General features: G+C 42.6%; 2 protein-coding genes across 3 annotated transcripts in view; one reads left to right on the top strand and one right to left on the bottom strand.

The window, feature by feature from the left end:
• Nucleotides 1-2,441: 2,441 nt before the first annotated feature.
• BHMT2 (betaine--homocysteine S-methyltransferase 2) lies at nt 2,442-21,196 on the bottom strand. Its single transcript, XM_034959912.3, has 8 exons — nt 21,047-21,196; nt 14,916-15,048; nt 13,059-13,150; nt 11,636-11,827; nt 9,554-9,701; nt 9,127-9,309; nt 8,642-8,870; nt 2,442-4,021 (listed from the first exon to the last, which is right to left on the bottom strand). The coding sequence occupies exons 1-8, from the start codon at nt 21,077-21,079 to the stop codon at nt 3,940-3,942; spliced, it is 1,092 nt and encodes a 363-aa protein (XP_034815803.1). The 5' UTR covers nt 21,080-21,196; the 3' UTR covers nt 2,442-3,939.
• DMGDH (dimethylglycine dehydrogenase) overlaps nt 21,186-25,086 on the top strand; it is a 72,442-nt gene continuing 68,541 nt past the window's right edge. The window contains exon 1 of one of the 2 annotated variants that reach the window (XM_003805049.5): nt 21,186-21,342. In XM_003805049.5, the coding sequence (XP_003805097.1) occupies nt 21,242-21,342 (101 nt within the window). In that variant the 5' untranslated portion in view covers nt 21,186-21,241. The remainder of the gene's footprint in view (nt 21,343-25,086) is intronic. The other variant, XM_063604199.1, reaches the window with a different exon arrangement.

Genomic DNA, 25,086 nt, shown 5'->3' on the forward strand with positions numbered 1-25,086 from the left:
TCCCCCCACCCTTTTTTCCCAGCACTGGAAAGATACAAGGCAAATATTTCCCCACCTCTAATAAGGATGCCATTGAGAAAAGAGGACTTCACTTTCCTATTGCTTTTGGAGTGATGTCCTATTATAATAACATATGAAGAAGACAAGAAAGTTTTTCTGAAAACCTTACATAGTTGTGGGGATTGAGGGAGGTGGGGAGGAGGCAGTACAAAGTGCACGTGGCGGGGCACAGGAGCTGACCATCAAATCCCCAGAAGTTGCCCAACAAGGGAGAGGACCTGCTTCTTGGGAAGGAAAGAGTCAAGTGGGGCTGGCAGGTGCCATGTTACGGGATAACATATGAATGCTCAGAAACTGTCTGAGCTCTGTGTCAGTGCCTGTAGATCCAACGACCTGGCCCTCACATCATCTCCACGAGGTGCACTGTGCTTCCTGGGGCACCTGATCCACAACCTCATATCCTACACCTGAAACAGTGACCATCAACACGGCTGATGGTGTTGATGCTAGTGCTGACCCCAAGGCTTTGCTTGGTCCCAGCTGGGTACACTGTCCTCTCATAATACCTGTAAGCCCAAGAAAATGGAGTGGAGTGGGGTTCTGAATGCCAATCACATAGGTGAGTCCCCCTCACAACATCTGTTTGGGTTCGGGGAGGTTTGAACAAAAGCAGCTCAAGACCCCTTTACTGGAAGAGTGGTTTCTGACCTCTGTTACACAGTTTTCCTATTTGCCGTTGCCTTTGTTTAGAGTATTTTTGTGTGAGTGTTCATACATTTAAAGTTTATCTTTTTTTTCTTTCTTAATTTTTATTTTATTTTATTTATTATTTTTTTTTTTGAGACAAGGTCTTGCTCTGTCACCCGGACTGGAGTGCAGTGGTGTGATCACAGCTCACTGTAGCTTCGACCTCCTGGGCTCAAGCCTCAGCCTCTTGACTAGCTGAGACTATAGGCATGCACCACCATGCCCAGCTAATTTTTTATTTTTTTGTAGAGACAGAGTTTTGCCATGTTACCCAGGCTGGTCTCAAACTCCTATACAGTTTAGCACACCTAAACTGTACAGTAACTAGATGAAAGCCTTTGTTTGTGCTGGTGCAGACCCAAGGAAGGGATTCGGCGTGGAGACATCTCTCCCTCCTGATGTACCTTCTTCACTCTTGCTATTCTCATGATGTCCTGCACTGCCCTCTCCACAAAATCTATGAAGCAAGCAGGAGATATTGTGTAAACAGTCCTCCCCTGGAATGTGGTGTTCAGGACTACATACTAAAAATAAGCAGAGGCTTTGGTACCAGAATGTTCCCAGAAGAGAGTCACCATGAGTATGAGGGGATTGGAAACCAAGTCAACATAATTATATTATACTATATAATGTGCAATGAATGCCTATTATACGACATGCACTGTTTCTAAGAAACTTATCTCATTTAATCCTCATAGCACCCTAATAAGGATGGTTCTATTTTACCCTCATTTTACAGATGAGGAAATTAAGGCATAAAGCTTAAGTAACTGTACAATGTCACACAGGTAGATTTGACAAAGCACATCTTAGCCTATGCCTTTTAGTTGAAGGAAATGAGGACAAGTAAGTATAGGAAAGCCATAGAGCTCTCTTTAAATTTCAAAGAGTTATATGGAAGAAATTATAAATTTGCACTTTAGGTGCTCCAAGTCTGCAGGTGAGGGTCATTAATAAATAGATTTCTAGTTAATACATGGAATAACTTTCCAGAGAATGAAGTGTTTCTTAAAAAGGAGTAAGTGATCTCGAGAGGTAGTGAGTTACTATTTAAGGGATTCAAATAGGGACTGGATGGTCCTGATGAAGATGCTGGCGAGGATATTCAGGTATTTAATTGGTGGTTTGGATTAGTCACCCTTAAGGACCCCAAAGGCCTTGAGATAATAGTAAATGATTCACTTTCTAATTTCCAGCAGGGTGGGGTTGTGTATTATGGGTAAAGTGGCTATATCAAATAAATTCCAGGTTGTCAACATTACAGAAACAGTCATGGCAGGTTTGAAGAGTTAATTCATAATAAGGAAAGTTGATAAAAAATACTTTGAATCCAGCGACAGAAAAATTTGGATAGATTTTTGACAAAAAGCAGCAGCTGTGTGCATGACAGATGCCGTGTAGTGCAGTAGCTAAGGGCATGGATTCTAGAGCCAGCCCCATGGGTTCAAATCCAAATTTACTAATTTCACATTTACCAATTGTGTGACCTCAGGCAAGTTACCTAGCCTCATTAAACTTCAGTTTCCTTACCTGTAAACTACTGTGTTAAACACTATCTAATTTTGAATCCCTGTTGGGGGGTATATGTAGATGAGATCATCTTTAGAACAAAGCCTGCGACATAGTGAGTAATAAATATTTGCTAGTATTATTCCAAAGAATGTTCATGACATTTTCAACATTCAAACACTACAAAAGGTAAATCATTTTTAATTTTATTGCCACAAATTGATAAATTGTTGTGAAAAAAAGAGAAACTGGCACACATGAAATAACACAAACATAAGAAAATATTAGACCAAAACAGATTTGAATTCTGTCTCCCAGGCTGGATTGCAGTGGGGCAATCTCAGCTCACTGCAACCTCCGCCTCCCAGGTTCAAGCAATTCTCATGCCTCAGCCTCCAAGTAGCTGGGATTACAGGCATGCACCACCATGCCTGGATAATTTTTCTATTTTATTTAGTAGAGATGGGGTTTTGCCATGTTGGCCAGGCTGGCCTTGAACTCTTGACCTCAAGTGATCTGCCCGCCCTGGCCTCCCAAAGTGCTGGGATTATAGGTGTCAGCCCGTGCCCCTGGCCTAAACTCTGACTTTTGAAAAGGTTTTCTAAAACTTTATTTTTAAACGATCAACAATAAGTATTTCACTGTGCACCTATTAGTATGTCTAACACAATGCTAAGTAAGGGGAATTATGAGAAGATTATAAGCTTATCACGTGATCTTGTCTTTAAATAGTTTATAACCTAGCTACCTATGATTATGAAGACACATTTTAAAAATTCTAGGACCTAATATCTTTTTTTTTTTTTTGAGATGGAGTCTCACTCTGTCACCCAGGCTGAAGTGCAATGGCCTGATCTTGGCTCACTGCAAGCTCCGCCTCCTGGGTTCAAGCGATTCTCCTGCCTCAGCCTCCCAAGTAGCTGGGATTACAGGCACCCGCCATCATGACCGGCTAATTTTTGTATTTTGGTAGAGACAGGGTTTCACCATGTTGGTCAGGATGGTCTTGAACTGCTGACCTCAGGTGATCCGCCCGCCTCGGCCTCCCGAAGTGCTGGGATTGCAGGTGTGAGTCACTTCGCCTGGCCAGACCTAATATCTTTAAGTAAAAATCATCTTTGAAAGTAATCACTTTGGATAGTTAAACATTTATTTCAATAATCCTACCATTGCTCAAAACATTCTTTACATCTTTTCTTTGGGATTGCTTTTGGAGTCATTGTATAAATCATTTAAAAAAGCAGACTCATTGCTTTAGTTTAGTGTTGCTCTATCATCCTCAAGTATCTAGCTTAGTCACTTGAATTGTTCACTAGCTTTGGGTCTCAGTGACTTCTGATTATTTTAAAGTGTCAAATTCACCCTCAAAGACAAGTTTGGCTATTCTTCATGATCTTCAAAGGAATGCACCACAGCATTATTGGACAGTAAGTTCTTGGAGAACAAGGTGCCTCTCTCGCTTCTCTTTGCATCTCTGGTAGAGTCTGTTGCAGTGCTTAACCACAGCAGGAGCTCAATATGCACACACTTGTGGGCTGGAAGGGAAGGGGCTGCAGCACCTCAGCTGCTCAGCAGCTGGAGATAGCAGGGCATGGTGAGGATGAAGGCGAGGAACGGTTCCAGGTCAGGCTTGAGGGCAACTTTTTCCTGTTCTATTATTTCAGGGTTTTCTTTCACTACTCCTTAGAAGTCTGGCTTTGACAGCGAAGGACAGAAAGGTCTGCCTGAAGCTGGCAGCAGATTCTCCCAATACTCCCTTCGAGCCCTGTGTTTTAATATATACATAATTAATTAATTAACAGTCTTACCTATAAGTCCAATATGTCATATATGTATATATGTATGTATATGTATATAACCCCCCCCCCCCACACACACACACAGTCAAAACTTGGTGGATAATCAGGCTAAAGCAGAACTTTCGTTTTAACATACAGACGGAAAACTGTGTCCATATCCATTAATGCCAGGGGCCTTTCTTACATTTCAATAACAATCATTAGGTTTCATACCACCTTTCAGAAAAAGACAACGTATTTCAATTTCATATACTTTTTATTTTGAGACAGGGTCTTGCTCTGTTGCCCAGGCTGGAGTGCAGTGGCACAATCTTGGCTCACTGCAGCCTAGACCTCCTGGATTCAAGCAATCCTCCTGCCTCAGCCCCCCAGGTAGCTGGGACTACTGGCGTGCACCACCACACCAGGCTAATTTTTGTATTTTTAGTAGAGACAGGGTCTCCCCATGTTGCCCAGGCTAGTCTCAAACTCCTGAGCTCCAGTGATCCGTCTGCCTTGGCCTCCCAAAGTACTGGGATTACAGGTGTAAGCCACCATGCCCAGCCTTAAATTTCACATACTTTTATGAATTATATTTATTCTGAAATTTCTAACAGAGTCCTTCTAACTCTATCAATTTTAATGTAATGAGAAGAATACGAGAACAGTTTTTAATGTAATGAGTCAAAGTATAATTCTCCAAAAAGTAACTAAGAAAATATTACAAATTACTTTACCAATATTTGTTTCTTGTTGTTAGACAAAGGAAGAAGAGTACAAAGGTCCCTGGTCGCAGCCCTTTCTGATAAATATATTTTTATCGTTTTTTCCACTTTACTTACAAAACAATGAATAAATCAATATTTTTGGATGATGAGATGTCAGAAATCTAGTGTTTATTGTGTAATCATAAATTTCTGTGAATATCAGTAGGTTTGGGAGTCAGGGTACAAAGGGTGTCTTCTTGCTTTGGTCTATAGAATAATGTTTTAATTCTAATAGCTAATGAATTTTAAGGATTCCTAGCAGATGATAATTAAATAAACTACTCACTTATTTAAACTATTTTAATCATCACCAAAGTATGTTTTCCTCACCTTTTAATTATATTTATATTTAATACTTTTTAAAAAGTATGACACATATACAAACCATCTTCTCTGGTAAATATCCATATCTCCTAGAAGAAAGTTTTGGCTAAGTGATTCTTGCCTACTTTTACAACCTAAGTAAATTTGCATTAGGCAAGTTTTTCCAATTCAAAAATGAAGACTTTCAAATCCCACTGAAATGAATAAATAAGCACAAAATGGGTGAAGTACATGAGAGTACTGAACAGAGAGGACAGCAGAGATTGTGACTAGTTCTAGAAGATGGAAGGGGGATGGAATTATATCAACAGATATGCATACATATGTGTATATATATATATATATATATATATACACACACACATATACACAAAAGATTGTCTATCTATATGGAGAGATAGAGAGAGACAGAGTATGAGTGTGTGTGTGTGTGTGTGTGTGTGAAATACAATGATCCATAACAGAACAGTAATTTTCTTGGGGCCTCAAGAAAAATGCCTTCAATAATAAAGTGATTTACTGTAACAAACAATATAATTTAGAAATTATAAGACCTCAGGGAAAGTGAAGCCCTGTTATTTTTCTTTCAACAATGGAAAAGGAAGTTAATCAGAAATCCCTAGAAAACCAAAGGCTATACAAAGAAAGTCAGACCAAGTATGAAGCAAATTGAAATATGGCATGGATTTGGACAATATATCCACGGGAATGCAAGAGAAGAAAATTCATTTGACCTTGATGCTTGGAACATTCTCCAACAAGTAGCTCAAGTTTTGTAAATAGGATTATTTCTCTTTATCCATGGTCCCATGCATACTACTTTGTTCTGCAGTGAACGTTTTTCTAAATGCAACAATTTTCTATTATTCCTGCAACAGAGTATTAGATTGGAAGTTTGACTGGAAACACCAAGGCATGATGGATTTTAGGTATCAAGGGGAGTTGCAAGACAGACACTGCACAGAAGTTAAAAGGAAGTGGCCACAAACCAGCCAGATGACTCACTTGACTCTCCCCTGGAAAATCTGGACCACAAGAGAACAATGGGCCAGCTACTTTGCTTGTGGGCAAAAGGGGTGCTGTTAAATTGGGGTCAGACCACACTCTCATGGCTTGTCTGCAGAAAGGGTGAAAGCTGTTTTGAGCCTAATGAGAGTGAGAGAGCCAGCCTGAACTATCTAAAATCTGGCCCAAGAGAATTACCAAGGAGGACAATAGGACCCCCAAATCAGAGTATATCTGGAGTGACCTGGTTGAAAAAGCCACTGTCTGAGGCAGAAGTCACAGTCAGAAAAATGCCTGTGGCATGAGAAGTACAGACAAAAGTTTCCAGTGGGAGCCTCTGAAGACCCATGAGCGTGCTCACAAAGATCTGCCAGGGTCAGAGGATGCCGGCTTCCTATCAGGGTGCCAGGCAAGCAACAACAGTTTTACTCCTTTATCCATCCTCTCTCTTCTTACTTTGAATCTGAGGAGGCCAGAAACCATGGTAGCAAGATGGGAAGGGAAGGTTGGGAGCATAACAGAGAAAGAGAAGCAGCACGCTGGCCTCTCCTGGTTTCCTGTCTGTGGAAGGCTGTTGCTGGACAAAGGGAGAAGCTTCAAGTTTCAAACATGCTCTGAGTTTTGATTTGACATGAACCTGAACACTTTTATTTATTTTTTATTTTTGGTTTTTTTTTGTTTGTTCATTTTGAAATGGAGTTTCGCTCTATCGCCCAGGCTAGAGTTAAGTGGCACAATCTTGGCTCACTGCAACCTCCACCCCACTGGATTCAAGCGATTCTCCTGCCTCAGCCTCCCGAGTAGTTGGGATTATAGGCTCCCGCCACCACGCCAGGCTAACTTTTGTATTTTTAGTAGAGATGAAGTTTTGCCATGTTGGCCAGGCTGGTCTTGAACTGCTGACCTCAGGTGATCCACCCGCCTCGGCCTCCCCAAGTGCTGAGATTACAGGCGTGAGCCACTGTGCCCAGTCCTAAACACTTTTAATTACTGAACTGAGACTATCTGTGAAATAAAGTGATTATGGAACTTCCCATTGCCTAAGAGCACCCAGAGAAGTTCTAGAGCTTGTCAGTATTTTCAAATAGGAACAAACGAAGGAATTCATTGAGTAGGTTTAAAGTGATAGAGGGAGACAAAAATAAAAGTGAATTCTAATTATGTCTCATGAGTCCTGCTTGTTTAATATAACAATTATAATAATATTGTAAATGTTATTCACTGATTTTATATTTTTAGGATCAACCTACAGAGAAAGCTTGAAAGACAATTATAACTACAGAATAGAACAAAATGGTTATAAACCTTGATGATAGTAAAGGATGGTAAAACTTAAAGACACCAAGGGGTAGATGAGAGAGGGAAGGTGGAAAGAAGCAGAGGGGAATCTATTCTTATTTTACAGAGAGTGGAGTCAAGAGATTGCTGCCTTATATTGATGAACTAAGAAACAGGTGGTTAAATATATAATTTTAACTTAGAAAGATATCCAACAGAAGAAATAAAAGTATAATGAATCAAAACTGGAAAAAGGAGAACAGGGAAAAGGGGAAGCCTATGTGATTTAAATCCCTCAGCTTTCATAAAGGGTTATCAATAGTTACCACTTAAAACTGATGACAAAAGAAATAGAGGTACAAGATTTCAAAACACAAATGACAAACAGGTTTCCTCTGTGCCATGGTCTGATTGTCTGTGTCCCCACAATGCACATGTTGAAACCTAGTCACCAGCGTGATGATATTAGGAGGTGGAGCCACTGGGAGGTGATTGGGTTATGAGGATGCATCCCTGATGAATGGGACTAGTGCCCTTAGAAAAGAGGCCCCACTCTAACTTTGGGAGGCCAAAGCAGGCGGATTACGAGGTCAGGAGTTCGAGACCAGCCTGGGTAACATAGTGAAACCCCGTCTCTACTAAAAATACAAAAATTAGCCGGATGTGGAGGTGGGCGCCTGTAATCCCAGCTACTTGGGAGGCTGAGGCAGAATTACTTGAACCTGGGGGGCAGAGGTTGCAGTGAACCGAGACTGTGCCATTGCACTGCAGCCTGGCCAACAGAGCCAGACTCCATCTCAGAAACAAACAAACAAACAAACAAAAAAGACAAGAGGCCCCAGGGAGCTGTGGTGCCCCATCTACCATGTGAGGACACAGCAAGAAGGTATCATCTATAAGGAATGCCTGCTTCCTTATAGATGGCCTTCATCATCTCTAAGGCCTTCACCAGAAATTGAATCTGCTGACACATTGATCTTGGACTTTGCAGTCTCCAGAACTGAGAAAGAAATTTCTGTTGTGTATAAGCCACCCAGTTTATGGTATTGTTCTAACAGCCCGAATGGACTAAAGACAATTTTGGGAATGGAGCTGGTATCAGGAAGGGGATAATTTTTACTTTTCACTTTATACATTTCTATACTTTTTGTCATGTGCATGCATGACATTTACAACAATAAATAAAATGAGATTAAAGGAAAATAATAAGAATGTTAATTTAAAAATGCTTACCTTGCTCTAATCCAGGGTTTGGTGTGCATGTCCAAACCACTTCCCCAGCTGCCGTGTTTTTCTGAAGCTGGTGGCAAAAAGCCCCTTTCTGGGGCCAGCTCCTCTGCAATTGCCCTGATGTGGTAGGGCTCAAATCCACAGCACCCGCCAATGTACCTGACCCCCAGGTTGTAGGCCTCTCTGGCGTATTTTTGAATATCCCATCTGGTGGCAACTCTGGACTCCAGTCCTGAATCACAATAGTTAACAGCATTTCTGTTACTGTTCTCATTTTCAAATGATGGATGCTCTCATGAGCAGTTTTTCCAATTAAAAAAACTATAAACTTTAGATGATGCATTCTTCTGATAGCTCATTTTTGGTTAACTCTGAATGTTTTGTCATATGCAGTCTCTTATTGTAAAACTGGGCCACAATTTATTATAGCCATTTGGATTTTGTCACAACGAGAAATACAAGGACCTTTACTGTGCACCTGAGCTTACCAAAGGGATATTCTGGGAGATCCACAAACCCCTCTTTGCCACAGTCAGGTGTGTGGAACCCCAGAGGCTGCACCATGAGGTGCGCTTTCAGCCCTGCCCGCTCAAGACCCTCCTTCATGAGCTCCATCGTCTTCAAGCTGGTGTCGGGCCCAAAGCGGCAGTTCACGCCAACGATGGAAGCCCCTGTGCAAAGAAATAACACTTACATTTTATTATTTATTTATTTATTTGTTTATTCTTTTTTTTTTAATAGTTGGAAGGTACCTTAGAGGTTAGCCATTCCCCTCCACCTCCCACAATTTACAGATAAGAAAACTGATTGGAGTTCATTCTTCTATTTCCAAACTGCTCTCACAATATCAAGCACACGTTGTTAAATTTCGTAAGCAACAACTGAGCTGTGTATCACTGTATGGGTCCAAATTACCTGCCTTCACCAGCCTCACAGCACATTCTCCGGGGGTTATATCATGCATGTCTCCCTCTGGGCCTATGCACATGGTAACTGCCACGGGTCTATCTGATTCTTTTAAGACTTCCACAGCCCACACAGCTTCTTCAACATGCTCAAAATACTAAGAGAAATGTCACTTTTTCTATTGGTCCAAACACAAAGCAGATTTTGAATGGTAGAGGTAAATATAGCAAAACAGTTATAAAAATTACCAAATAGAATATAAACATATGCGTAATAAAACTTGCTAAGGAATGTGTGTCTATCAGACTGACTAAAGAATACCTTTCTGAGTAAACATTTTCATTCCTATAACAATAACATATAGTTTTTCATTCAGGGATCATTGATTCAGTGAGATGATGCCTATTAGTAAGAAGGAAGAAAACACACCCAGAGGTTTTCAAAGTAATTGAGTATTTAAAATCATAATTTTGTAATTTTGAAGGAGGAAAAGTTTTGCTAATAAATTTTAGATTCATCTCTTATAAAACTGGGGTAATCTCTGAAACAATGAGTAGCTTATCATGTGTTATACTTCAAAGAGCTTTTATATTCACTTCTAGTTAGATATTCATAAGTGCTCCATAAAGTAGGAAGGGAAGTACCATTTCCCCGGATGAGAAGATTGAGGCACAGCATAGGAGAAATAGCTACTCCCTGTCTTTGCCAGTGGTGGACAGGACATCTTGTCTGGTAAACCCATGTCATTTTCTTGGGTGCTTCCCAGGAAGCCCCTTCAGTGCCACAGCTGAAAAGCTGACCTTAAGGCAACTAAAGAAAAGCCAGAAATCTTCCTGTTTCTCCCCTCTTGAGTTAGAAACAAATTCTGCAGAAGCAGTGTGAGGAATTATGAGAGAATCAAAAGACGGGTTCTTAAACAAACAGAGTGGTGTCATCATCCATCTGGAAAGCACAGAGGGTGGAATTTGTGCTTGTCCCTGCAGATGACTGTTCACAGTGGGGTTGGCCAGGCGTGGGCAGGTGGATGAGGCAAGGATTTCAGTAGAGTTCAGTGGGGTCACTAGGGGGAATAATGGTGGGGGCTATTCTCTCTCTGTCTCTCTCTTTTGAGACAGAGTATCACTCTGTCGCCCAGGCTGGGGTGCAGTGGTGCCCTATCTTGGCTCACTGCAACCTCCGCCTCCCAGGTTCAAGCCATTCTCCTGCCTCAGCCTCCTGAGTAGTTGGGACTACAGGCTCCCACCAACATGCCCAGCTAATTTTTGTATTTTTAGTAGAGATGGGCTTTCACCTTGTTCACCAGGCTAGTCTCGAATTCCTGACCTCATGCTATCCACCTGCCTTGGCCTCCCAAAGTGCTGGGATTACAGGTGTGAGCTACCGCGCCCAGCCAGGGGATATTCTCTTGTTTGGAGTAAAGTTGTGGGTTGAAGGCATGACCCCAGGCAGTAGCAGTTATGTTGGGAAATGGGGAATGAGGACTTTCGTTTTGCAAGCGGAGGAAAGAGAATGTTCTGGGCCTTCATGTCCAATCAATGACCAATTCTTACTGATTCTTTCTTCAAAATGTAACTCACATGTCATAGCTTGAGTGAAAGCAGAGAGGCAAGAAGAGCAAGACATGGATGGAGAAGGCTATGGAAACTACTGGGTGCTGAGCATTATTGGTGGGGCCTGGACAAGCCAGGATAGCCACCACCTTCCAGGCCTTGCTCTCTCAGTCCCCAGCCCACACATGCAGTGCCCTCTTGGGTGGATTCTCCCTCTGGAGAGGGTGCTCCCGGAGGCACTGTGCCCTATGCTTCCTTATAGGTTGTAGAGTCCCCCAAGTCAGCTTCTGCAGCCACCCAGACCTTAGAAGATAAAAGGCTATGGTCAGGCCTCTCTTGGGTCTGTCCTTTGGCTCCAAGAGAACCTAGCATACCAATGAGGGAATGTTGGCCTTGACTACCATGCATTTAAATAAACCTTTGACCATCCACATGGAAGAAATGAGGGCAGAATGTTGTCCAATACCCTCATGAAATGTGAAGACTCTGCAGTTATGCTTGCAAAATAGGTTCAATCCTTTTCCTCCAATACTAGCCTCACCTCTGCAATCAAGAAGTCCACATTTTTCCAGGCAAAAACTTCTAGCTGTTGTCGAAAAAGTTTTTTAATTCTAGCTTCATCCTTGTGGTATTTGTATATTGATGTCTGGCAGATCCCCCCTGCTACCAAAGCATCACCTTTGCCAGCCACTTCCCTGGCGAGGTCACAGGCAGCAGCATTTACATCTTCCCACTGAGGTTAGAGAGCAAGAGTTCAGATAGTGAGCCTAGCAGTTTGAAGGTAAAATATAAAAGATAACTAAAGGGACAATAAACAAGTAAGATGAGTATAAGCCACTCTCTTCAATGCAAGCAGAGAAGACTAGCAGAGTTGGGTACAATCTCCTCTGTTACCATGACCTTATATTTCCATTATTGTACTTACCACATTGGATTTTAATAACTATTTGTTTGCCTCCCATACTTGACCTTGCACCTCCAGATAGGGTCTATGCCTTTGTATCAACTTTGAGTCTAACATAGAGAATGGACTGTAACAGGTACTCAGTACATGTTGGTTGGTTGAATGAATTAATGGGCATTAATATTTACACGTATTAACATTTTACATTTGCAGAATATTTCACAATACTTTCACATCCTCGGTCTTACTTACTCTTCTCAACAGGTCTATGAATTTAAGCACTACTGTTGTCTCCATTTTACAGAGAGAAAACCAATGCTCAATGCAGGTAGGTGTCTTACACAAAGCCACACAGCCAATAGGTGGCAATGCTGGATATCAAACCCATTTTTTCTCATTTCTACTCCAGTGTTGTGTTTTTTAGGGCCTCCCTGTCTCCAGAAGAGAAAAGTGTGAAATGAGAAGGTGAAAAGAGCATCTATGAAGTGCTTTCTCTATAAAAAATAGCACAAGAAGACAGCCATGCCCTTCCAATGGTTTATTTTACCCCTAGTCCTGACCCCTCCTCTACCTAAATGGGAAGAGAAAGCTACTTCATTTAGTATATATTAACTTCTTTTTTTTTCTGAGATGAGGTCTTGCTCTGTCACCCAGGCTGGAGTGCAGTGGTGTGATCTCGGCTCAATGCTACCTCCCAGGTTCAAGCCATTCTCATGCCTCAACCTCCTGCGTAGCTGGGATTACTGGCGCCTGCCACCACACCCAGCTAATTTTTGCATTTTCAGTAGAGACAGGGTTTCACCATGTTGTCCAGGCTGACCTGGAACTCCTGGGCTCAAGTGGTCTGTCCACCTCGGCCTCTCAGAGTGCTGGGATTACAGGTGTAAGCCACTGTGCCCGACCTATTTAGTATATATCTTCATGTGAAAATTAATACATAGATATTTATATGGACTTTGTAATAAAGTATAGTAACACATAATCAATTCCATAGCTTCCCATGAAGAGGTTATTTTTTAATAGATGACTCCCTCCCCCACACCCAGCCATTGCCGTTTACCTTGCTTTCCATATTGTCCTCACTGGCAGAAAAGGTAAAAGTCTGCATGACATTTGATCCTGCTCTCAAGAATTCCATGTGAAGTTGACGAACTACAAAGTAGTTGGGTTTTAAACATTGAAATAAATGAATAAAGAAATATTACAGAAGCTATCATTTTCAAAAGCAGCAGTAGCTCACTGACTCCCATCTCCTTCAATCATACCTCAGTTCAAACCTAGTAGTAATAAAAAATTATAGATTAAGGTCAGTAGAATTCATAGGCAGGATGTACTATTTAGAGCAGCCTTGTATTGTTCTGGTGATGGGCCTCAATGACTTGGTGCAGTCACATGCAGAGATTAAGGCCTGACTGGCCAATTATCCCTTGGTCTCTTGGTCTAGAGAGGTTTATTCTATACCTGTGTTGTAAAGGACATAGCTGGTCTACTATAGTCAGCATTGGCAGCCCTTAAAGTAAAGTGAGGAGCTTCTCATAGAAAGCAGAATGCATGTGGGTGGCACCCATATCAGAGTCAGCAGCAAGCAGTTTGGGAACATCAGAAAGCAGTCTGGAAGCTTTTCCTGGCTATCTGAAAGTCATTCCTTCCTCTCCTTCACCACTTTCGCCCCTCCTCCCTTATCCTTACTCTTGTTATTCCAGCACTTTCTTCCCAGTTTAGCAAAAAGGTCTTTTAACATTAAGAACAAGTTCTTCTTGGGCCAGATGAAAACATCCTGTTAAGCACCAAAGGAACAAAACTTGGTCCTGCTCTACCACAGAACTCTGGGTGTCCGATGCACCAATCATAATGGCCATCGTACTGATGATGCGGGCACTTCACATGGGTTAACTTGTGAGTCCTCACACCTAGCCCATGTTGTGCCCCCATGAAACAGATTAAGATGTGGATCCTTAGAGAGGTCAAGTGACTTGTTCAAGGTCACACAGCTGGTCAGTGGAAGAACCAAGACAGGACCCTAGGTTTATCTGATACGCTGTGTGAATATACATAAAATCAGGGTGAATCAAAAGTTCCAGTCTCAGCTAGTGTTCTCTTACACCCATTTCATTCTTTGGCTTTATTTTCTCACTTTAATTTAGGAGAACAAACACACAAAAAAAGAGTTAGAAGAGAATTAAAGTTTTAATTTCAGGTAACTATCTAATCCCATCATAGTTCTTTACCTCTAGCTCTTTTTTTTTTTTTTTTTTTTTTTTCCCAGCCAGGAGGATGATATAAAACTGTGTTGACTTCCTTGCCCTCCCAACCCTGGAACCTGGCTGTCTGTGCTCTGTTACACTGTGACTACCATTAATCACCCTCACTATAAACACTGTTACACTTAACCATGCACATTGTCAGCAGGGTGAATCAGAAGCAGGAACAGTTTTGCTGTTTTAAGGAAACTCTGTATATCTACAAGGTAAATATTCATGGAACAAATATTAAGATGTCTATTTTAGCACTGCCTGTACATTAAGATGCAGATGTGTGTGTGTATGAGAGTGTGTGTGGGTGTGTGTGAGAGTGTGTTGTGTGGGTGTGTATGTGTGTTTGTGGTGTGTGTGGGTGTGGATGTGGGGTGTGTGTGGATGTGGGGTTGGGGTGTGAGTGCATGGATGTGTGTGTGTAGGAGTGTGTGTGGGCGTGTGGATGGGTGGGTGTGTGATGTGTGTAGGTGTGTGTATGAGAGAGAGAGGTCATTTTCTTCCATATACTTCCGCCTGCATACTGCCATTATCTCCACATCTTGGCAATCTTAGCAAGCAAAACACCCCTTTGAAACAGTTGTTATTTTTTTCTTGATCTTCTCTCAATCAGATTTAAATAAAATACCACTCAGGTAGACACTCTTGGGGATGTGGACACCAACCTGCGTCTGGGTGTTCTATCACTGCCTCTGGAGTCCAGAGCCCAGCCTTCACGTAGCCTCTCTTCTCCAGAGTAATGAGAAAGCTGCCATCTCCAATCACAACCTCCCCACTCTCCAGGCGCTCCAAAATACCCTGAAGAAGAGAAAAAAAGCACCTAAGCTCCGCTCTACTTTTTTTTTTTTTTTTCCTAAAAGCATTTTCTAATTTTAGGTGAAGTGGTATTATGTTCTTAGAGCTGTAGTTTTGTTAAAATCATGTGCTCTAATAATATTTCAGAAAGATTGAGCATACCATATTTCTTGGCCGATCCAGGTTCCTATTTTGTACAATGAAAGGGCTGAGATTATTTATTCTTAAATAACATTTAATCTGAGTCAATTTATAGCGCTGATTCCACGATAGTTATTTTGGCTTTTCAACATGTTTGTGACAACACAGCTAGTTGTCTACCTAGTGTGCATTCTCTCCCCTGTTTTTGTGTGGGGGGACAATGCCCCCAACTTTCAAAAAATTCCCAGGTTCCTTTGCCTCTGGGAGCAGCCCTGTGACACAGTGCTGGCCAGTGAGACACATACGGAAGCTGGTGGAGGATTTCTGGAAAAGTTTTCCTTTCCTGACATAGACGCCGACTGCCTTCCCTCTTGTCTATTTTCCTCCTTCCTGGCTGGAATGCCAACATAATGCCTGGGAATACAGCAGTCATCTGACAGCCATATGAGGCAGATTTCTTAAGACATCCTTGGGTGGCTGCGGCAGCCATGGGCTGTTACCCCTGGACCTCTTGTTAGGTGAGAAAAATAACTTTTCTTCGTGTCAGCCACTGAACAGAACGGTAGTGGACACAACGCTTTGTAGTCATGCAGTGTGTTCACACGTGTCTTATCATTTGGCACTCCCAGCAACTCTGCCAGTGAGGCAGGACAGACAGTTTTTATTCTCAGGTGTAGATGAGGAAACTGAGGCTCAGAATGGTTTACTTGCCCAAGATCACAGAGCTAAGTAAGTAAAAAATCAGACTAGCTTCTAAATTCCTACTCTCTTTTCCTTCTATTTTACCACCTTCCTATTTAGCCCACTCATAACTTAACTAAAAGGTTCCATTCAGAGCAGTTAGCCATGGGGTGCCGTTTCCTTTTGATACAGGAAGGCCTCAGGCCTGTGCCCACAGACCCTGGTGAGGATAGGCACTCCTGTTTTTGCGCCCAAATGTTGCATTTTCCAGGACCACCCTGGCCCGCCACACCTCCATCCTGTGCCTATAAAAACCTCAAGACCCTAGCAAACACAAACACAAGCAGCTGGACGTTGAGAGGAACACACTGGCAGAAGAACACACAGACTCTGGCAGGCCATCGGTGGCAGAATGACACAGACGACGTGGAATTCGGCCAGGGGTAATCAGAGGAGAGTCCGGCTGCTGAGCGGCCTGACTCCAGGGGAAGACCGCCTTCCCACTCCATCCCCCTTCTGGCTCCCCATCCATCTGCTGAGAGCTACTTCTACCATTCGATAAAACCTTGCACTCATTCTCCAAGCCCATGTGTGATCCAATTTTTCCAGTACACTGGCAAGAACCCCGGGATACAGAAAGCCCTCTGTCCTTTCGATAAGGCAGAGGGTCTAATTGAGCTGATTAACACAAGCTGCCAGTGGACAGCTAAGCTGAAAGAGCACACTGTAACACATACCCACTGGGGCTTCAGGAGCTGTAAACATTCACCCCTAGACGCTGCCATGGGGTACCTGCATGCTCCCCCTAGGGGTTTAAGCTGTGGGGTGCTGAAGAAGTGATCCACGCCCCCATCACACACCCTGCAAGGGGCATAAGGGAACTTTTCCCATTTCACTTGGTCTAAAGCACATCTCCCCAGGTGCCTGCAGGGTCATCCCCTCACTGCTTTCTGGTCTTTGGTCAAGTGTCACCTTTTCAGAGATGCCTTCCCTGAGCAATGCAAACTACCCACTCCTCCCAACCCCCCACAGCAATCCTGATCCCTCTTTTGTAGGCTGCATTAGTGGAAGATGCAACCTTTTATTGATAATAGGCCAGTTCATTTCAGGCCTGCCCATAGCTGGACACAAAGCAATGAATGGATCAGGGAGAAAAGCCTCAGATGCCTCTTCTAACTAGTCTTATCTGTTCTATGAAATCAACATAAACCCCCTCAGTTCCTGAATCCACGGGAGACATCAAGCAGGGTACATAGGCAGCTTACTGGCCTACGTGTTGGGTGTAGGGTAAAACTAAGCTGTGTAAAAAAGAGGCCCCCACAACAGCGGCTTTAAATAAAAGTAGTTTCTTTTTCCTCTGTAAGAGGAAAGCCACTGTTTGTGGGGGACTCTTTTTTACAGAGTGTGCACCAAATTGCACGGTCCTTTCATCTTATTGCTTTGCCATTCCCTACGGCAGGGGTCAGCACGTGACAGCCCACAGACCAAATCTGGCACATCGCCTGTTTTTGTAAAAACAGTCTTAGGTAAAACCCTGCCCATTGATTTACATATTGTCTAATGGCCACTTTTCCACTACAGTAGCAGAGTTGAGTAGTTACCACTGAGACTGTATGGCCCCCAAGGCTAAAAATTATTACTATCTGACCCTTTACAGAAAGCGTTTGCCAACCCAGCTCTAGGGTACTGTCCTCCTCAGCATGGGGGAAACTGGATCAGAGTCACGTTCATACTCTGTCTCAAACGATGAGGAAACAGTATGGCAAAGCTCATCATAAAGTTTTTAGCTCAGACCTAGAAGTGACTCATCTCATTGACATTTACATTTCCTGCGTGAGAGTTTAGCCACATGGCTCTACCTTGCTGCAAGGGAAGCCAGGAAGTATCATCAGTGAATGTCCATGTGTCCAGCTCCAACGCTAATCCTTCGGAAGGAGGGGGAACAGATTTTGGAGAGAAACTGCTTCTGTTCTAGTGTCTGGCATCTGCTATTTCTCCTTTGCTTACTCCCCACACAAAGTGACCCACCCAAGGTGTCAGGAGCGAGCTTCCTTGGATACCAAGGAACAAAGAGATCCCAAACACATTTTGGCCGTATTGCTTGATATATTATTTTCTTCAATCTTTTCCCAGGAGGCTGGAAGGCCATAAAGGCAATAAAGAATAAGAGGGAAGCTAATTTGATCTTGGTTACAGGAGTCTTTGTCCTTACCTGGGTCAATCCTGTATCTAATGAAAGCAACCAGAAATTAAAGCAGACATGTGAGGATCTTCCCACAGGGCCTCCCAGGACAGTCCTGTTAACAGTATGGAACCAAACATGGGAGGTCAAATATGGCTTGAATGATCTCTCAATCTCCATCGAATGGCATGACTAGAGAGGGGGCTTATTCTAGCTTTCTCCCCATGTTCAGTTTAGCTGCAGAAGTACAAACCACTCTGGCTAAGCAGAAAGGAGTTTAATATTGAGAAATGGGTACATAAAAAATTTACACTGGGCTTCCAGGAATGACCCCTAGAAAAACATGACTAATTGGAGTGTTGCATATGCTAGAAGAAAAAATGTTACTCTTTAGCAGACAATTAGGTAGGTTTTAAGAAAATTGTAGTATATATTTTGGCTGTGTCTTCATGAAACCAAGTAAAGGGAGGACATTTTCATTTGTTATCTGGATGTTTGTCCACCATTTTAAATTTGCCATTTTTCTTTTCTTTTCTTTCTTTCTTTTTTTTCTGAGACAGAGTTTCACTCTTGTCGCCCAGGCTGGAGTGCAGTAGCGCGATCTCAGCTCACTGCAACCTCCACCTCCAGGGTTCAAGCAATTCTCCTGCCTCAGCCTCGCAAGTAGCTGGGATTATGGGTGCATGCCACCATGCCCAGCTAATTTTGTATTTTTTAGTAGAGACAGGGTTTCACCATGTTGTCCAGTGTGGTCTTGAACTCCTGACCTTAGATGATCTGCCTGCCTTGGCCTCCCAAAGTGCTAGGATTACAGATGTGAGCCACTGTGCCCGGCCAATTTGCCATTTTTCTACATAGCCATTAGCAAAATAACTAAGTTATCAAGATTTGAGATCAGAGCATCTTTTAGCCCTTCCTTCACTGCTATTCTAACTACCTCAATTAATTACTATACCAGTATGATCCCTTCTTTAGATTTTTTTTTTTTTTTTTTTACTTTTAAGTTCAAGGGTACATGTGCAGGATGTGCAGGTTTGTTACGTAGGTAAATGTGCGTCATTGGAGGTTTGCTATACAGGTTATTTCCTCACCCAGGTATTAAGCCTAGTATCCATTAGTTATTTTTCCTGATCCTCTCCCTCCTTCCACCCTCCACCCTTCGATAGGCCCCAGTGTCTGTTGTTCCTCACCATTATACTAGTACGATCTAAAGTCAGCTGTAAAATTATAAAGACAGGAACATGTAAAATAAGGAACCCTGTAAATTAATTTTGCAGTACATTTATATTTTCATTCCCTCCTCCCCATCAGTTTGGCAGTGAACCTGCCTTGCATCTGACAGCGAGCTCTAGGGTGCATTTATGCCCCCTTTTTGCAGATATCACTACGTAAGACCTCTGGGTTTAAGATCTGGCTTCAAGACATCTCTATTCATACTCAGTGGGGATCAACTTCACTGTATAGTAGGAGGTGATCAGAAAAACCCAGTCTGTCTAAAATATCTTCCCCTTTTCCTAGATTTGCCAGCAGAACTGCTCTTTTGGATTTAAGACCTAATTGGAGGTCTTGTCTGTGGCAATTAAATGAATTCTTAAAATGTACCTGCTAGCTGAGGAGAGAGGTGAGATTAGTTCCTTCCCATTAACACCTTAACTCCCAGGTACACATTCACATGGATTAGTGTGTGATAATCTTGGTGTTGTAACAGTAGAGGCCCCAAAGACATTGAACAAAAACAGGGCATTTTAAAAACGTTTAAAAAAATGAACTGTAAAGATGAACATAGCATTAGAGAAAGTTGAGAGAAAAAAGCACAATGTTCTTTATTTTTATTAACTGTATTCTTTCAATGCTCACATTTTACTTTTATAACCTGAAAAAATATCCTAAAACATGCTTTTTAAACCAATATTCCACATCTTGTGTAACTATTACCATTATTGTGTTCTTCCTTACAGTGTGTATATAAATATTTGTATATGGTTGGGATCAGTTTGTGATATATTTCCTTTTGCAACTTAACATTGCCAAGGCACTTAGCTGGTTCTCACACTAAGTTATTTAACTGTCTAATAACTTAAGTAGATGAACCTTAATTTATTTAGAATCCCGTATTGCAGAGTATCTTGGTCGTTTCTAACTTTTTTGTATAAATAGCTCGGTGGTGCACATTTCCACGCATAAACTGCCCCCCTCCCTTCCTCCCATTCTGAATGACAGGGCTGGAGCGGGTGGGGGTCTCTGAAGGGTCCTGGGGATGTCCTTCGTCCAAGCTCATGCCCTTCCTAATTTTGCTTAGTCACTCCTTCCTCCCACCCCCACACATACTCGACGTAGAAATGGCTGGGCATAAAGCCAACATCTGGTGACCAGACCAGGAAAGGGGCCAGGAGCTGGGGACCACCGGGTGAGAGGAGGTTGAGGGGTGCTAGTGAATCCCACCTACCCTCCACCCTGCACCGCAGCTCTGGGGGCGTCCTTGCCCAGGACTGGTTTCAGACCAGCCGGCGACTCGCAAGGCCAGGCTGCTTGGCCAGGCTGCTGACTTTTCCAAAACGCGAGGGGGCAGTCCGAAGAGTTCCGGGACGGATTAGCCCAAAGAGCTGCGGGCGAGGGTCGGTTGAGGGAAGAAAATGTGTGCGCGACCTGAGTCCGAAAGCTAGACTTCTGATCCTCGCTCCCCGCGGGGCTGGACCCGTGACCCTGAGCTAGTCGCCTGACTCGCCGAGCCTCAGTTTCCTCACCTGTGAAATGGGGATAATTGTGAAGATGAGGAGATAACTTGAGCACAGCACTCTGTGCAGCGCCAGGCACCGAGTAAGGGCTCCATAAACGCGAACCAACCCGTGACAGGGGAAAATCGAGGCTCAGGGCCATCCCGTCCAAGTGTTTTGCCGAGGCCCCAGGGCTTGGCTACGGATGGACGCCGGGTGTGAACGGAGTCGCTCGCAGCCCAGCGGCCAGGAGCTCCGCGAGGATCGAGGGCACGAAACTCACCTTCTTGGCCCCCGGGCGTCCAGCAGGTGCCATGGTGCCGCGGCTCTGTGGGCGCCGGGTTCTCGGGCGCGCGGCCGTCTAGGAGCCCGCCCCCAGCCCGGGGGGAGGATCCGACCGCCGCCCCGCCGGCCCCGCGGCCTCAGGCTGCCCGCTGGCCTCGGAGCAGGCGCCTGCGCCCTCGGCCTCGGCCTAGTCATGCTCCGTCCCGGCGCGCAGCTGCTGCGGGGCCTCCTGCTGCGGAGCTGCCCGCTGCAGGGCTCCCCCGGGCGCCCGCGCTCTGTCTGCGGCCGGGAAGGGTGAGTGGGGCCCCGTCCTGCTCAGAGGCGGCGGGGCGGCTGCGGGGGTGGGAGCCAGAGGCTGAGGCAGGCTCAGGGGTTAGGAGCGCTCTGGCCTCCAAGAAATAGGCCTTGATAGATCTTCTCGAATTATCTTTTAATTATAAAGTGAAACAGTATCCAAAGGTTCCCCGTGTAAAGTCTCTCCTGCCCCAATCCCCTTGGCCAGTGAACAATTGTTAATAGTGTCTTCTGAATCTAACCAGAGACAGTCTATGCATAGGCAAACACAGGTCAGTATAGGTTTTCCTTTGGCTTTTTGACATCTTGCTTTTTACAATTATCAATATATCTTGGAGATTGTTCCATATCAGCACACACTGACTTGCCTTGTTCCTTTTAATGGCTGCATAGTTTTCCATCCTGTCAATATTCTACACTATCGTTAGTCTATTCATTAACATTTAAATGGTTTTTGGTTGTTTATTACTGCAAATAACGTGCATGTGAAAATTCTTATGCATCTATTTTGAGTACATATGGGAGTCGGTAGCACCAGTTTTTAAAGGTGAACTTGTAAGGGAAAAGGTTACGTGCATCTGAAAGATTGAAAGACAGCAACACATTCTCCAAGTGGGTGGCAAGAGTTTGCATGCGGCACACCAATGTGTGTCTGTTTCCCACATCTTCCCTCGTTCCCAGAATAGCCCATTTTGTTATCTTTGCTAAATCTGATAGGTAAAAATGGCATGTCCTTGTTTTGATTGGTCTGTATTTAAATATGAGCAATGCTGAACATCTTTCGACTTCTTATGTTTGTAAATTATTCCTGGCTGCCAGGAAAGGCTTGTTTACCAGCATCACTCAACGTTATTATGAGTTGATTTGAATTTTATTTTATGTCCTATGACCTGAAATTCTGGAATCAGAAGACCTGCTTTTGAGTTCCATCTATCCATTCAACAAATATTTACTGGGTGTTGTGATGTGCTAGGTTTGTCTCCAGTACTGGGAATGCAGTAGCCACCAACTCACAGTTCCTGCGCCATCTGTTACACAGAATGTGACCTTACACTTCTGAGGTTCAGTTTCCTCATCTATAAAATGAGGATACTAATTTTGCTCTATATAACTCACAGGATTGCTGTGAATATTAAATAAGAGAATGCGTGTGAAAGTGCTTTGTAAATTGTAAAGCATTGCAAAAATATTTATAATAATGATGTTTTTAATCCAGTGCAAAATAAAATGGAAATTTAACAAACAAGTTGATCTGTTTAAAACTGATTAGATAAATAAGATACAAATTTCAAGACTATCCAAAAAATTCATATTTTGGCTGAGTGTGGTGGCTCATGCCTGTAATCTCAGCACTTTGGGAAGCTGAGGTGGGCAGATTACTTGAAGCCAGGAGTTTGAGACCAGCCTGATCAACATGGTGAAACTCTGTCTCTAATAAAAATGCAAAAATTAGCTGGGTGTCATGGTGTGCACCTGTAGTCCAAGCTGCTTGGGAGGCTGAGGCGGGAGAATCGCTTGAACCTGGGAGGCGGAGACTGCAGTGAGAGCCGAGATTGCACCACTGCACTCCAGCCTGGGTGACAGGGATTCCATCTCACAAACAAAAACAAAAACACCCAAAATTTGAGTTATTTCAATTGCATATTCTTTATATACCCAATTTCAAACTATCAAAAAATGTTTTATTTTGGAAAGCAGTTGAACAAGCACACAGTCAGTTTGTGCTTATCATTTCTAATACAGAAGATAACTGACCTGGGTTTTTTGCATGGCTCCTAAGTTTTATTTCAAATACTCTTATAAACATCCTCGACTACATTCAGAAGGATTTTAAGATAGTTATCCACATAATCAAAAACACTATACCTAATCTGAAACCTATTATGGCATGCTGGGCAGAGGAAATACTATATATTTGATAATGCTTTATCATATGTTGCCAAACAGAACCTTCACAGCTCCGTTTTGCAAATGAGAAAACTTTGAGACCCTTGTGTAAATTTCTCTAAAATAGCTATTCAGTTGGATTGGGGACTCAAACCCAGGTTTCCTGATCTTAAGTTCTCTTTTGTTGTTGTTGTTTCAACTGACCACTGTCCTGAAAGAAATAATTCTTTCTTTTGAACACACAGAAAAGAACCTTTAAGATTATTATTTTTGTCACCACTATAATGGTTTCAACTAAAGTACAAGATATGCCCAGTCTGTTTAAAAATGGATTTCCATCCAAAGTAGTTGGGTCATATGTACATTATTTTTTTCTCACACAGCATACAAAGAGACATTAATAGTCATCTAAAAACCGGTGAAACAAAACTGCTGAAACATGTTGTGGCACCAGGAAATAAGGACATGCTCTAAGAATTATGTAGCCATGTCAAAAGCATACAGGTGTCAACTGAAAGAAACTCCTGCTGGCCAAATCTAGGACAATTTGGTATTAAAATAAATGATGACTAGAAATGGATTAGAAACCACTGAAAACAATAAATATCCATAAATTCATGTTAATATAAACAACCAACAAACAAGGGTGAAAGAAAATTACTCCCTTACAGTAGAATGCCAACTATTAAATATAATAGGAATGATGGGGTTAGGAAATAATCAATAGATGTTAAAGCCACTCAGTAAAAGTTTGATAAGGACCAGGATATTTACATGGTCTCAGAGTAACACTTCACATTATTACTTATACAAAGGAAAAAATGGTAGCTTTACTAGACAAATCAGACAGACACCACCTTAAGCAAGTCATCAGACAGAAACAACACCAATATCAGGACAAACCAACATCATACGCTTCTTAATCATATACACTGGGAAGGAGTCAACATCAGTTTCATGATGTTTTTGCCAAAAATGCATAACATAAGTCTCATCATGAAGAAACACCAGACAAACTCACAGTAAGAACTGTTCTATAAAATAACTGGCTAGTACTGGCCGGGCGTAGTGGCTCACACCTGTAATCCCAGCACTTTGGGAGGCCGAGGCAGGCGGATCACGAGGTCAGGAGATTGAGACCATCCCGGTTAGCATGGAGAAACCCCGTCTCTACTAAAAATACAAAAAACAACAACAACAAAAAATTAGCCAGGCGTGGTGGTGGGCGCCTGCAGTCCCAGCTACTTGGGAGGCTGAGGCAGGAGAATGGCATGAACCCGGGAGGCGGAGCTTGCAGTGGGCTGAGATTGCGCCACTGCACTCCAGCCTGGGCAACAGAGCAAGACTCCATCTCAAAAATAAATAAATAAATAAAATAACTGGCTAGTACTCTTCGAAAATGTCAAGGTCATAAAACACAAAGGAAGTATTAGGAACTGTTCCAAATTAAAGGGGATTAAAGAGACAGAATCCTGGATTTGATCTCTGACTGGAAAAAAGTAGCTATAAATACATTATTGGAATAATTGATTAAATTTAAATATGGACTATAGATTAGATAATAGTATATCAATGTTAAATTTCTTGACTTTGAAAACTGTACTGTTGTTATGTAAGAGAATGTCCTTTTTCTTACCAAACTAGCACAAGAATATTTAGAAGTAACTGGGTATGATACCTACAATTTACTCTAAAATGTGTACACACATAGAATATACATATTATAATATACATATATGTATAGTCATGTGCCTTATAATGATGTTTCGGTCAATGATGGACCACATATACAATGGTGGTCCTATAAGATTATAATGGAGCTGAAAAATTCCTATCACCCAGTGATGTCATAGCTGT

The sequence above is a fragment of the Pan paniscus genome, chromosome 4, assembly GCF_029289425.2.
Source record: "Pan paniscus chromosome 4, NHGRI_mPanPan1-v2.0_pri, whole genome shotgun sequence".
Classification (NCBI taxonomy): domain Eukaryota; kingdom Metazoa; phylum Chordata; class Mammalia; order Primates; family Hominidae; genus Pan; species Pan paniscus.